The following is a 14716-nucleotide window of genomic DNA, read 5'->3' as shown; positions in this document are numbered from 1 at the left end:
TTCTTCCATAAAAATAGCGTGCCAGCCCACTCACATAATATATGCGGCGCATACACACACACAAGTGTATGCAAGGCATACTTGGTCAACAGCCATACAGGTCACACTGAGGGTGGCCGTATAAACAAGGTTAACACTGTTACAAATATGCGCCACACTGTGAACCCACAGCAAACAAGAATGACACACACATTTCGGGAGAACATCCGCACCGTAACACAACACAAACACAACCGGACAAATACCCAGAACCCTTTGCATCACTAACTATCCGGGACGCTACAATATACCACCAAACCCCGCCTCAACTCAAACCCGCCGCAGAAAAACGGCATTAAATTTGTGTTTTTATTTTATTTGATATGCCATTGATATTTTTTAATTATTATTATTTGAAACTGGATTTTGTATGTCACTATAAAGTTATTTAAGCCTTGCTTGGTGAATATTCAATGCAAAACTTGTTTGGGTCCCTATTAAAAGGTTCATTTGTTCAACCTCGGCCCGCAACTTTGTTCAGTTTTGAATTTTGGCCCACTCTGTATTTGAGTTTGACACCCCTGCTTTATGCGACTTCAAATTATTGAAATCAGCCTCCTCCATTTTGAAAATGATGACAGGTGAAGTGTCACTCGTGACGTGACGAGTTTGACCCGGAGGAAATTCCAGCCAGACATGCGCTAATAAAAATAATATTTTGCGAAACGAGTTTGACCCGGCGTTAATGCTAAGCATGGGCTAATTATTTTGCGAAACAAGTTTGACCCGGCAGTAATTCTAGGCAGGCGCATACTATATACCTGGTGGCAATTCAAGGAAATACGGTATATGGTGATATTGGGAGTATACGTTCTCACGCAGTTGCTTTTAGCTGCGGGCATTACACTACAGGCTCTGTCTCTCCTCACAGAGACGTAAAACAAGCGCACCTTCTTACATACGTCACATACGTATACGCCCTCGCAGATCAGTGAGGTAGCAGCTTGGCTAACGTTAGCTGTGATGCTAGAGGATCCGTGCGAGTGGTAGTACGAGAGAAAGAAGGTGCGAATCTGGTAACAAATGAAGGAATAATTAATTCCCAAGAAAAACAGCAGGGGGTCCATGGTCTGGCGGTGGTTTGGCTTCAAGCGGGAAGATGTCGAACAGACAACTGTAATTTGTGAAGCGTGGGGCAAAAGCGTTGCTACAATAAGTAGCATTACTGCTAATATGTAGCATCATTTGAAAAGTCACCCGCTGGAGCAGTGGTTCTCAAATGGGGGTACTTGAAGGTATGCCAAGGGGTATGTGAGATTTTTTAAAAATATTCTAAAAATAGCAACAACTCAAAAATCCTTTATAAAATATTTATTGAATAATACTTCAACAAAATATGAATATAAGTTCATAAAGTGTGAAAAGAAATGCAACAATGCAATATTCAGTGTTGACAGCTAGATTTTTTGTGGTTTTGTTTCATAAATATTGATGTTAAAGATTTATTTTTTTGTGAAGAAATGTTGAGAAGTAAGTTGATGAATCCAGATGGATCTCTATTACAATCCCCAAAGAGGGCACTTTAAGTTGATGATTACTTCTATGTGGAGAAATCTGCATTTAGAATTGAATCACTTTTTTATTTTTTAGCAAGTTTTGAGTTATTTTTATATCTTTTTTGTCCAAATAGTTCAAAAAAGACCACTACAAATGAGCAATATTTTGCACTGTTATACAATTTAATAAATCAGAAACTGATGACATAGTGCTGTATTTTACTTCTTTATCTCTTTTTTTCAACCAAAAATGCTTTGCTCTGATTAGGGGGTACTTGAATTCAAAACATGTTCACAGGGGGTACATCACTGAAAAAAGGTTGAGAACCACTGGCCTAGTGGTTAGATCAGGGGTCACCAACGCGGGCACCAGGTCGCCCGTAAGGACCAGACGAGTCGCCCGCTGGCCTGTTCTAAAAATAGCTCAAATAGGAGCACTTACCAGTGAGCCGCCTCTATTTTTTTTTTTTATTATTTACTAGCGAGCTGGTCTCTCTTTGCTCGACATTTTTAATTCCAAGAGGGACAAAACTCAAATAGAATTTGAAAATCCAAGAAAATATTTTAAAGACTTGGTCTTCACTTGTTGAAATAAATTCATTTATTTGTTTAATTTGCTTCTTATAACTTTCAGAAAGACAATTTTAGAGAAAAAAATACAACCTTAAAAATGATTTTAGGATTTTTAAACACATTTACCTTTTAAATTCCTTCCTCTTCTTTCCTGACAATTTAAATCAATGTTCAAGTATTTTTTTTAAATCATTGTAAAGAATAATAAATACATTTTAATTTAATTCTTTATTTCAGCTTCTGTTTTTTCGACGAAGAATATTTGTGAAATATTTCTTCAAATTTATTATGATTATAATTCAAAAAAGTATTCTGGCGAATTTAGAACATCTGTAGAATCAAATTAAAATCTAATATCACAGTCTTTTGAATGTCTTCTAAAATTTTTGTTCTGGAAAATCTAGAAGAAATAATGATTTGTCTTTGTTAGAAATATAGCTTGGTCCAATTTGTTATATATTCTAACAAAGTGCAGATTGGATTTTAACCTATTTAAAACATGTCATCAAAATTCTAAAATTGATCTTAATCAGGAAAAATGACTAATGATGTTCCATAAATATTTTTTTTTTATTTTTCAAAAGATTCGAATTAGCTAGTTTTTTTCTTCATTTTTTTCGGTTGAATTTTGAATTTTATAGAGTCGAAATTGAAGATAAACTATGTTTCAATATTTAATTTTCATTTTTTTCGTGTTTTCTCCTCTTTTAAACCGTTCAATTAGGTGTTTTTTTCATAATTTATTCTCTACAAAAAACCTTCCGTAAAAGGAAAAAAAACGTAAGACGGAATGACAGACAGAAATACCCATTTTTTTATGTATACATAGGTTTATTTTTTAAAGGTAAATAGAGCAAATTGGCTATTTCTGGCAATTTATTTCAGTGTGTATCAAACTGGTAGCCCTTCCCATTAATCAGTACCCAAGAAGTAGCTCTCGTGTCCGCCCTGAGATGGGTAGGTTGTGAGTTCAAACCCCAGCCAAGTCCTACCAAAGACTATAAAAATGGGAGCCATCACCTCCCTGCTTGGAATTCAGCATTAAGGGGTTGGAATTGGAATGAGTTTTTGCAAAATTTCTGTTTATTTTAGGTATAGGAGTTTCTAATGGGGAATCTAGGTCTAAGTCAGACCTACATAGAGGTTTTTGTTCCATGTCTCTACGACATTCCTAACGGAAGTTACTAGCAGTCTGGTTTTTTTTCTTATGGGTAGGTTGTGAGTTCAAACCCCAGCCAAGTCCTACCAAAGACTATAAAAATGGGAGCCATCACCTCCCTGCTTGGAACTCAGCATTAAGGGGTTGGAATTGGGGGTTAAATCACCCAAAAATTATTTTTGATTGATTGATTGATTGATACTTTTATTAGTAGATTGCACAGTACAGTACATATTCCGTACAATTGACCACTAAATGGTAACACCCCAATAAGTTTTTCAACTTGTTTAAGTCGAGGTCCACGTTAATCAATTCATGGTATTCCCGGGCGTGGCCACTACGGGGTGCTCACTGCTCCCCTCACCTTCCAGGGGGTGAAGAAGGGGATGGGTCAAATGCAGAGGACACATTCCACCACACCTAGTGTGTGTGTGTGTGTGTGTGTGTGTGTGAGAGACAATCATTGCTACTTTAACTTAAATCTTGTGGTAGCCATGTTGTATTGAGTAGCCAGGACGGAGACATGGTGTCGCAAAGTTGAAATCGTCATCTGTGTTTGTTTCGCGTCTCCTCTCTGCTTTTCACTGTGGTGACGCCAGGTGATAAAGTCAAAGATAAAGCGAAACACATGTAGCTCAAGACTTTTTTTTTATTGCCCCGCCAACACTGTGTATGGATGGAATTCAACATTTTTAGCTTTTTCTTTTTGGCAAAATTTAAGCTATCAAAAATGGTTCCAGTATGTGGCCCTCAAAGGGTTTTTTGGACACCGACCTTACATGCTCGCTGCTGTCTGTGGCTTTTTTTTGTCTGCCAGGAAAATAATCAAAGTAAACGTTGTAGTACTTTTTGGCCATTGGATGTCACTTTTGTGTTGGTTTGTGCCTTCTTTCGCGCTATATCCTCCAAATAACCCCTCCTTGGCTTCTGAGAAGAAGTATCCTGCTGGGCCATCCACACTGCAAAAAGTCAGTGTTCATGAACAAGAATAAAAAATACAAAAATGAGGGGTATTTTATTTGAACTAAGCAAAATTATCTGCCTGTCAGGCTAGGACTTGGTCTCGGTTTGTTTTCCCGAGGTGCAAAGCGAATGGAGTGGAAACGCCGTGAAGGTAAAGACATCTTTATTTTAACACTAAAACTAAAAACAGGAAACAACAAAAAGCGCGCACAATGGCGGTACAAAAAACTGGGCTATGAAACAAAAGACTAGCACAAAGGCTATAAACTACAAACATGAAACAGAAACACTTGCGCAGTGGCATGAATAACAAAAACTTACGTGGACAAAATGGACAGCATTGCAAGGCATGAAGCAGGAAATCAAGGGCGTGAATGAGGTCATGTTGCCAGACTGACTAACTGGTAACTGTGGCTTAAATAATGAACTTGATAAGTGAAAACAGGTGTGAGACAAGACAGGTGAACTGATTGTTTGTCCTGGTAACAAAACAGGGAGTGAAAAAAAAAGGAACTTAGAGTCCAAAGGGTCAAAGGCACCTAGTACTCCTAGGCAGTCTCCCATCCAAGTACTAACCAGGCCAGACACTGCTTAGCTTTGAGAACAGATGAGATTGGGGATGCTCAGGGTAATATGGCCATACAAAACACATGATCAGACATGACAGAAAACTAAATCAGTTGGCATGGTAAGACAAACAAGGAAATGCAAAACAAAACTAAATGTCCAAAAAACTAAACATAGCATGACCAAAACAAAACATGAACCATAGGCGTGACACTGCCAATAGAACAAGAAAATTTGGCTTGTCAAGACTTTCCAAAACAAGTAAAAATTAAAGCTGCAAGCAGCGATGGAAGGGAACGACTTTTGCTGGTGTTTCCTGCCTTTACCCATTCAACATATCTTTACCTGCACATTACCTACCTTCCCTGCATCCTGGGGTCACACTGGTGCTTCTTTCTTTCACCCATACACGCTGGTGCTTCCTGCCATCACCCAGTCAACATATCTTTACCCGCACATTACCTTCCTACTCTGTATCCTGGAGTCAAACTGGTGCCTCCTTCTTTCACCCAGTCAACATATCTGTACCTGCACATTACCTACCTTCTCTGTATCCTGGAGTCAAACTGGTGCCTCCTTCTTTCACCCAGTCAACATATCTTTACCTGCACATTACCTACCTTCCCTGCATCCTGGGGTCACACTGGTGCTTCTTTCTGTCACCCATACACGCTGGTGCCTCCTGCCATCACCCAGACAACATATCTTTACCCGCACATTACCTACCATCTCTGTATCCTCGTGTCAATTTCTTGCCTCCTTTTTTCACCCATTCAACATATCTTTACCTGCACATTACCTACCTTCCCTGCATCCTGGGGTCACACTGGTGCTTCTTTCTGTCACCCATACACGCTGGTGCTTCCTGCCATCACCCAAACAACATATCTTTACCTGCACATTACCTACCTTCCCTGCATCCTGGGGTCACGCTGGTGCTTCTTTCTGTCACCCATACACGCTGGTGCTTCCTGCCATCACCCAAACAACATATCTTTACCTGCACATTACCTACCTTCTCCGTATTCTGGAGTCAAACTGGTGCCTCCTTCTTTCACCCAGTCAACATATCTTTTTAATAATAATAATAATAATGGATTAGATTTATATCGCGCTTTTCTATTGTTATATACTCAAAGCGCTCACAGAGAAGTGGGAACCCATCATTCATTCACACCTGGTGGTGGTAAGCTCAATCTGTAGCCACAGCTGCCCTGGGGTAGACTGACAGTTTGCGCTTACGGCCCCTCCGACCACCACCAATCATTCATTCATCATTCATTCATTCACCAGTGTGAGCTACACCGGGGGCAAGGGTGAAGTGTCCTGCCCAAGGACACAACGGCAGCGATTTGGATGTCAATAGGTGGGAAGCGAACCTGCAACCCTCAGGTTTTTGGCATGGCCGCTCTACCCACTACGCCATGCCGCCCCATTACCCGCACATTACCTACCTTCTCTGCATTGTGTGGTCACGCTGGTTCTTCCTGCTTTTAAGCGGCTATCTTAAGACGGCAGAAGCGCAGCGATTCTTTGAAGGCTCGTAAAATCAAAACCGGAGCAGTTAGAAAAACTCTTACGTCAACTTTTAATCAGATGGGTTCAATCTCTTTCCTGTGCGAGTTTGAAGCCGACACAACAAACGCGCTCAAAGGAGATAATGTTAGAACAAAGGTGACGGGGTTTTTACAAAACTTTTGTTTTGAAGGGGTAATTGCCAACTTCCTGTTGATTTCTGCTGAATGATGTCAATGTATGAAATGTAGGTCTAAGTGAGACCTACATAGATGGGTTTTTTTTCATGTCTCTACGACATTCCTACCGGAAGTTACAAGCAGTTTTGTCTGTTTTTTTCTTCCCAAGAGCAGTTGTGTCAGTGTTTTATTCCTAGGGGGCGCTAGAGCGCAATTTTGAGTTTTTATTTTTTATTTTTATTTTTTTTAATTAGATTGCAATTTTCACAAGTCTTGATGTGTGTGTCGAGTTTGGGGAGTTTTGAATCTTTTTTAAGGGGGTCAAATTGCAGCTCAAAGAGGCAAAAATTACATTGTTTAGGAAACTTTTGTTTTGAAGGGGTTTATGAAAACTTCCTGTTGATTTTTGCTGAAGGATGTAAGTGTATGAAATGTAGGTCTAAGTCAGACCTACATAGAGATTTTGTCTCGTGTCTCTACGACATTCCTAACGGAAGTTACAAGCAGTTTTGTCTGTGTTTTTTCCTAGGGGGCGCTACATTGCAATTTTGAGTTGTTTTTTTTTTTTTTTTTTTTTCATTAAATGGCAATTTTTGCCTGTCCTGATGTGTGTGTTAAATATGGTGAGTTTTAAAGCATGTTAAGGGGGTCAAATTACAGCTGAAGGAGGCGGCGGTATAATAATAATATGCCACGAAATGATCTCAGTGATGACCATTTAAACAAATAGACGCCAGCATCAAAAGAGAGACGGACAGGCTTTGTCTCAAATGTAGCGTAAAGTGGAATATTTTATACTAAAGATACAAAAGCGGAGACACAAAGCCGGCTTTATGTGCACTCCGGGCCGGGGCCGAGCGCTCGTGCCACACCATGCTGGCCGCTAATGGCTAACACATGTGCTACCTCTGTCTCGCTGCAGCCGACCAAGAGAGTTCTGGCGCCTGGACTACTGGGAGGACGACTTGAGACGGCGACGCCGCTTCATCAGGAACCCCTTCGGATCCACCCACTCTGAGGCCACGCTGAAAGCCGCCGCCGAGCACGGTCAGTAGGTGCCCGTCCACTCTGGTCGCAGAAACACTCGCTTCTCGTCTTTGTTCTGCATGTTCACACCTTAGTGGTGTTTTGTAGACTGACCATACGTCAGGGGTGTCAAAAGTGCGGCCCGCAGCTAATCGTTTACCGGCCCATCACACATTGTGGAAAAATTGCAAAATTAATAGTATTGCAAATATAAAAATAAAAACATTTAAAAAAGTGTAATGAGGTGAAATCTAATGAGAAAAAGTGGCATTGTTGACACAAAGCTGCCATGCAGGCAGTTTTTTTGCCCTTTTGTCTTTATTTTCTTTTTTTTCCATTGCTCAAAAAAAAAAAGGACAAAAAAATCCATGTTATAATGAATTATTACTCAAAAAATATCACTTTAAAATGTTTTATGTGGAAAAAAATATTGCATATGTTGTGGGGTTGCCATATAAAAACATCAACGTTTTGACAAAATAATAGTTCAAACTTAAAATGGACGGATATATCGGAAGTTGATCTTGAAATTTAAGTGTTAAAAGTGAAAATAAACTCATTAAAATGCATTACTTTATGAGTGGGGAACCTTTCGGAGCTCAAATATATTTAGTAGGATTTTATTTAACTTTTCACTGTGATTACTGAAAAATATTAAATCATTAAAATGAATGATGTCCAGCATTATTGATCTTTGAGGGCTTTAATTGCTAAATAAAGGAACTCTCCTGAAGGAATCAATAAAGTAATATCTATCTATCTATCTATCTATCTATCTATCTATCTATCTATCCATCCATCCATCCATCCATCCATCCATCCATCCATCCATCCATCCATCCATCCATCCATCCATCCATCCATCCATCCATCCATCCATCCATCCATCCATCCATCCATCCATCCATCCATCCATCTAAATACTGCATATTTCAGTTTTACTATAAAAAACAAAGTTATCTTTGACAGAAAAGGCATAAAACCTTATTTGTTTTACTTTATATCAACCTCAAGTTGATATAGAGGTTTACTGTAAGCATTAAATAAAACATAATAATAATAATTTGACTTATTTTTAACATTTTAGTGACTAAGACCCTCTATGCTCCCCAGGAGCCCTAAGGATTAAAAAAAAAAAATCCATATAGTTTGTTATGGTTTGGAAATGAAAAATATCAAAATGGCCCCCGCATGCTTAAATTTTTCCGTGTGCGGCCCTCTGTGGAAAAAGTTTGGACACCCCTGCCATACGTCCTCTTTTCGCGGGACTGTCTGGGCTGTCCGGGCGGAGTTTCTTAAATGCCTCAGAAGTCCGGCATTTTGAGTTAGGGTTGCGTTTATTTTCAATGTACATTCCGGGTTAAGAAAGGGTTAAAAACAAGAGAAATCGTGAAGGTGTGCGCACACAGCAGCATTCGTGAGGGAGGGGCAGCGACAGAGAGCGGGAGAGTTATGATGAACGCGAATGCGTCGCCAGGCTCGGATTTTTATCCATAGATTTATCAAATTTAATTTTTTATTATCTGTAGCAGGGGTATAGATAATAAAACAAGTTGGTGGCAGCACGGTGGAAGAGGGGTTAGTGCATCTGCCTCACAATATGAAGGTCCTGAGTAGTCCTGGGTTCTATCCCGGGCTCGAGGATCTTTCTGTGTGGAGTTTGCATGTTCTCCCCGTGACTGCTTGGGTTCTACTCCGGCTTCCTCCCACCTCCAAAGACATGCACCTGGGGATAAGCCCCTCCCACCTGCAAAGACATGCACCTGGGGATATGCCCCTCCCACCTCCAAAGACATGCACCTGGGGATAGGTTGATTGGCAACACTAAATGGTCCCTAGTGTGTAAATGTTGTCTCTCTCCCTGACCACCTGAGGGCACCACAGACTGTGAATGCTTTTAAAAAAGGCTTAAAAACCCTTCTTTAAAAAAAAATTAAAAAAGCCTTTTTGAGATATGCATACTAGTTGTAGCTATTAGGCTGTTCTAGTTGTTATTTTTATTAGAGATGTCCGATAATATCGGCCGATAAATGCTTTAAAATGTAATATCGGGGATTATCAGTATCGGTTTTTCTACCAAGAAAAGTGAGAAAATACTTATTTAAAGTTATTTTTGGTTTCATTGAGGTCAGCTAATTTTACTTTTTTGGAAAATCTTGACAAGCCAAATTTTCTTGTTCTATTCGCAGATAATCTTTGTATTTTTTTTATTCTTGTTTTGAACACTGACTTTTTGCAGTGTATGCGCCACACTGTGACACCCCCCCCCCCCCCCTCTCCACCTCCACCTCCACCTCCACCTCCTTATGCTCTCTCAGGGAGAGCATGTCCCAAATTCCAAGTGGCTTTTTAGAGGCATGTTAAGAAAAAATAATGCACTTTGTGACTTCAATATAAAATATGGCTGTGCCATGTTGGCATTTTTTTTTACATAACTTGAGTTGATTTATTTTGGAAAACTTTGTTACATATTTTAATGCATCCAGCGGGGCATCACAGCAAAATGAGGCATAATAATGTGTTCATTCCACCGCTGTATATATGGGTAGCAGTAATTAAGAGTTGGTCAATATCGGAATATCGGATATCAGCAAAAAAAAGCCATTATCGGAAATCTCTTGGAAAAATACAACATAAGATAAGATAAAAAAGCTAGTTAAACCCAGTATTAAAAATTGGTGATGTGAGGAGCAGTGAGACCTTTAAAAATGTCTTTTCTTTTCTTTCTTTGCTTCACAACAGTGACTGCTATCAATGGTAAGTCGCATTTCCTTACCTTTCCTTCTTTCCCCAAAGTGCATCAATCCAAACTGAAGGCGGTTTTGAAGTTTCCTATTTTAGAACTTTTATTGCCCCACCAGAACCTAAGGATTCGATTTCATTCTGATTTTTGGGGTGACAATGTGATTCAGAATCGATTCTCAACTCAACACGATTCTCGCAATGTATTATTCAGTGTGACGTTTTCAAAACAGGTTATTGGTTAGGAAAGCTCCTTCTGGTTGCAAGGATATGGCCTAAAAATGCCCATCCATCTTTTTCCGCTTATCCGAGGTCGGGTCGCGGGGGGCAGCAGCCTAAGCAGGGAAACTCAGACTTCCCTCTCCCAAGCCAATTGGTCCAGCTCCTCCCGGGGGATCCCGAGGCGTTCCCAGGCCAGTCAGGAGACATAGTCTTCCCAACGTGTCCTGGGTCTTCCCCGTGGCCTCCTACCGGTTGGACGTGCCCTAAACACCTACCTAGGGAGGCGTTCGGGTGGCATCCTGACCAGATGTCCGAACCACCTCATCTGGCTCCTCTCCATCTGGAGGAGCAGCGGCTTTACTTTGAGTTCCTCCCGGATGGCAGAGCTTCTCACCCTATCTCTAAGGGAGAGCCCCGCCACCTGGCGGAGAAAACTCATTTGGGCCGCTTGTACCCGTGATCTTATCCTTTCGGTCATAACCCAAAGCTCATGACCATAGGTGAGGATGGGAACGTAGATCGACCGGTAAATTGAGAGCTTTGCCTTCCGGCTCAGCTCCTTCTTCACCACAACGGATCTATACAGCGTCCGCATTACTGAAGACGCCGCACCGATCCGCCTGTCGATCTCACGATCCACTCTTCCCTCACTCCGTGAACAAGACTCCTAGGTACTTGAACTCCTCCACTTGGGGCAGAGTCTCCTCCCCAACCCGGAGATGGCATTCCACCCTTTTCCGGGCGGAGAACCATGGACTCTGATTTGGAGGTACTGATTCTCATTCCGGTCGCTTCACACTCGGCGGCGAACCGATCCAGTGAGAGCTGAAGATCCCGGTCAGATGAAGCCATCAGGACCACATCATCTGCAAAAAGCAGAGACCTAATCCTGCGGTTACCAAACCGGAACCCCTCAACGCCTTGACTGCGCCTTGACTGCGCCTAGAAATTCTGTCCATAAAAGTTATGAACAGAATCGGTGACAAAGGACAGCCTTGGCGGAGTCCAACCCTCACTGGAAATGTGTTCGACTTACTGCCGGCAATGCGGACCAAGCTCTGGCACTGATCATACAGGGAGCGGACCGCCACAATAAGACAGTCCGATACCCCATACTCTCTGAGCACTCCCCACAGGACTTCCCGGGGTACACGGTCGAATGCCTTCTCCAAGTCCACAAAGCACATGTAGACTGGTTGGGCAAACTCCCATGCACCCTCAAGACCCCTGCCCAGAGTATAGAGCTGGTCCACAGTTCCACCACCAGGACGAAAACCACACCGTTCCTCCTGAATCCGAGGTTCGACTATCCAGTTTAGCCTCCTCTCCAGTACACCTGAATAGACCTTACCGGGAAGGCTGAGGCTTAAAAACATCTCTGAAAAAGTTAGTTCTAATAAAAAATAGATCATTTGACAGCAACCTTTTACTGTCATGTATGGGCCAGCCCTACATCCAACCACGCACAACCCAACAGTAGTCTACCCCCGCAGCCACATGTGACAATCCTCTGAAGGAGCACCAGCCATTCACATGTGGCATTCGAGATAGGTGGTTAATAGCTAGGATTTCACTTTCTTCTTGAAGTCGGAGAATGAATATAGAATCCTGAGGCTCTCATCAAGCCGGTTCCAGATCTGTGGTCCCCTTGCATACACCACTTGGAGCCAGACAAGCCAGTGGACCATCTTTACCTGATATCAGGTCAAAGTTAGGAGTGTTGTGGGTAGGGGCGTCACTAGCTTTTAAGGACAGGGGGGGGCTTAGCCCCCCAGGAGATGCACAGGATGCGAGTGAATGTAGCGCACGAGCACAAAACTTCACAAATGGCTAATATATATATATATATATATATATATATATATATATATATATATATATATATATATATATGTTAGCCATGATGATAGATCTGGATGATATATAATAAACAGTTTCTCTTTTAAGCATAGGTTGCATCTTTTATTACCACTTTATCACCGACGTCCCACTGGGTGTGAGTTTTCCTTGCCCTTATGTGGGCCTACCGAGGATGTCGTAGTGGTTTGTGCAGCCCTTTGAGACACTAGTGATTTAGGGCTATATAAGTAAACATTGATTGATTGATTGATTGACTGTTGTAAGGTGTGCTGGATGCAAGAATTTGCCATGTTATTGAATAGTCAACATTACTGTCTTTGAGGTTCCAAATGTGTTTGCTGAGTTCTGTAGAATTCCGCAAAGTCTGGTTTCTACAGGAGGCGTTGTGATTATTCCATCTTGTTTTGAACGCTCCTTCGGTTAATCCTACGTACGTGTCGGACGTGTTAATGTCCTTGCGTGTTACCTTTGCTTGGTAAACGACTGATGTCTGTAAGCACCCCCCGTTGAGAGGGCAATCAGGTTTCTTGCGACAGTTACATTCCTTATTGGTTTCTGAGTCGTTTAGTCTGGGGGTGGGCAGTCCTTTTGCAATTGCTTTGTTGTGGTTTGAAATGATTTGTTGTATGTTATTTTCCCACACCTACATATTGCGCTCTACCATGGTATCGAGCACTATTCTCTGGATAATCCAATGAAGATTATATTTATATATATATAATATATATATATATATATACATTAGAGATGCGCGGATAGGCAATTATACATCTGCATCCGCATCACCAAAGTCGTCATCCACCCGCCGTCCACCCGAACCAACATTTTATCAGTACCGCACCCCCCCGCCAACCGCCCGCTGAATTACATCAGAGGTTGTCCGCCTTTACCAGTCACAGAGCTATTTAAACCTGTTTCACAGAGCAATGATGATTCCCGCAATTATCCAATAGCATTCATCCTGATCCCAAGAATACGAGCGTGCTGTGAAGCCATTGCCTTCAACATGTACGAACCGATTGTTGGTCCATCAACATGTTGTGTGCAGCTTCAGCAATCACACGTACAAGATTGAAAGGCATACTGGGTGATACGGAGTACACTGATGGTTGTGATATAAACAACTTTAACACTTACTAATATGTGCCACGCTGTGAAGCCACACCCAACAAGATTTACAAACACATTTCGGGAGAACATCCTCACAGTAACACAACATAAACGCAACACAACAAATACCCATAATCCTTTGTATCCGTGACACGTCCTGGATATATTTTACATCCCCGCGCCCCCAACCCTGCCCACCTTACCGACGCACGGGGGGGGATTATGGGTATTTGTTGTGTTGCGTTTATGTTGTGTTACTGTGAGGATGTTCTCCCGAAATGTGTTTGTTTGTCGTTCTTAATTGGTGTGGCTTCACGGCGTGGCGCATATTACTAAGAGTGTTAAAATTGTTTATATCACGACCATTAGTGTACTCTGTGTCACCCAGTATCCCTCAGTTGAGTTTATACCAAAATGGATACATGGATGATACAGCAGAGGATTGAGAGAATGTCATGTGGTCAGATGAAACCAAAATAGAACTTTTGGTATAAACTCAACTGGTGGTGTTTGGAGGAAGAAGAACACTGAGTTGCATCCCAAGAACACCACACCTACTGTGAAGCATGGGGGTGGAAACATCATGCTTTGGGGCTGTTTTTTCTGCTAAGGGGACAGGACGATTGATCCGTGTTAAGGAAAGAATGAATGGGGCCATGTATCCTGAGATTTGGAGCCAAAACCTCCTTCCATCAGTGAGAGCTTTGAATGCTTGACCAAATACTTATTTTCCACCATCATTTACAAATAAATTATTTAAAATTCCTACAATGTGAATTCCTGGATTTTTGTCTCTCACAGTTGAAGTGTACCTATGATGAAAATGACAGACCTCTGTCATCATTTGAAGTGGGAGAACTTGCACAATCGCTGGATGACTAAATACCTTTTTGCCCCACTGTATGTCCTTATGTCGCATTACCAGAATGATTAACAATTAGGAGGACCAATAGTCAACATGATCCACCCGGAAAAAAATAAAACAAATGATAAGTGGATAAACACACAATAAATTAATTATTGTCCTTTTGGCAAAAGTCTGCTTAGCCACAGTAGATATGCTAATAATGTAAACAGAAGGCTCAAGTAAATCTCAATAAGTGTGTGCTTGTAACCTCATACACTTATACAGGTAGCCTACACAACAGGCTAATAAGGTAAACAGAGGCCCCACTAAATCTCAATAAGTGTGTGCTTGTAACCTCATACACTTATACAGGTAGCCTACACAACATATCCCAATGTAAACAGAGGACCCACTAAAT

General features: G+C 41.4%; 1 protein-coding gene across 1 annotated transcript in view; it reads left to right on the top strand.

Annotated features, from left to right (window-relative positions):
* Positions 1 to 14716, top strand: part of lrba (LPS-responsive vesicle trafficking, beach and anchor containing) — a 971728-nt gene that overhangs the window by 407299 nt on the left and 549713 nt on the right. Inside the window, exon 37 of the mRNA XM_061881243.1 lies at positions 7414 to 7538. Within this exon, the coding sequence (XP_061737227.1) occupies positions 7414 to 7538 (125 nt within the window). The remainder of the gene's footprint in view (positions 1 to 7413; positions 7539 to 14716) is intronic.

The sequence above is a fragment of the Nerophis ophidion genome, linkage group LG20 (genome assembly GCF_033978795.1).
Source record: "Nerophis ophidion isolate RoL-2023_Sa linkage group LG20, RoL_Noph_v1.0, whole genome shotgun sequence".
NCBI lineage: Eukaryota > Metazoa > Chordata > Actinopteri > Syngnathiformes > Syngnathidae > Nerophis > Nerophis ophidion.
Note: the sequence above shows the minus strand (reverse complement) of the source record. Positions and strands in the feature narration are given on the sequence as shown.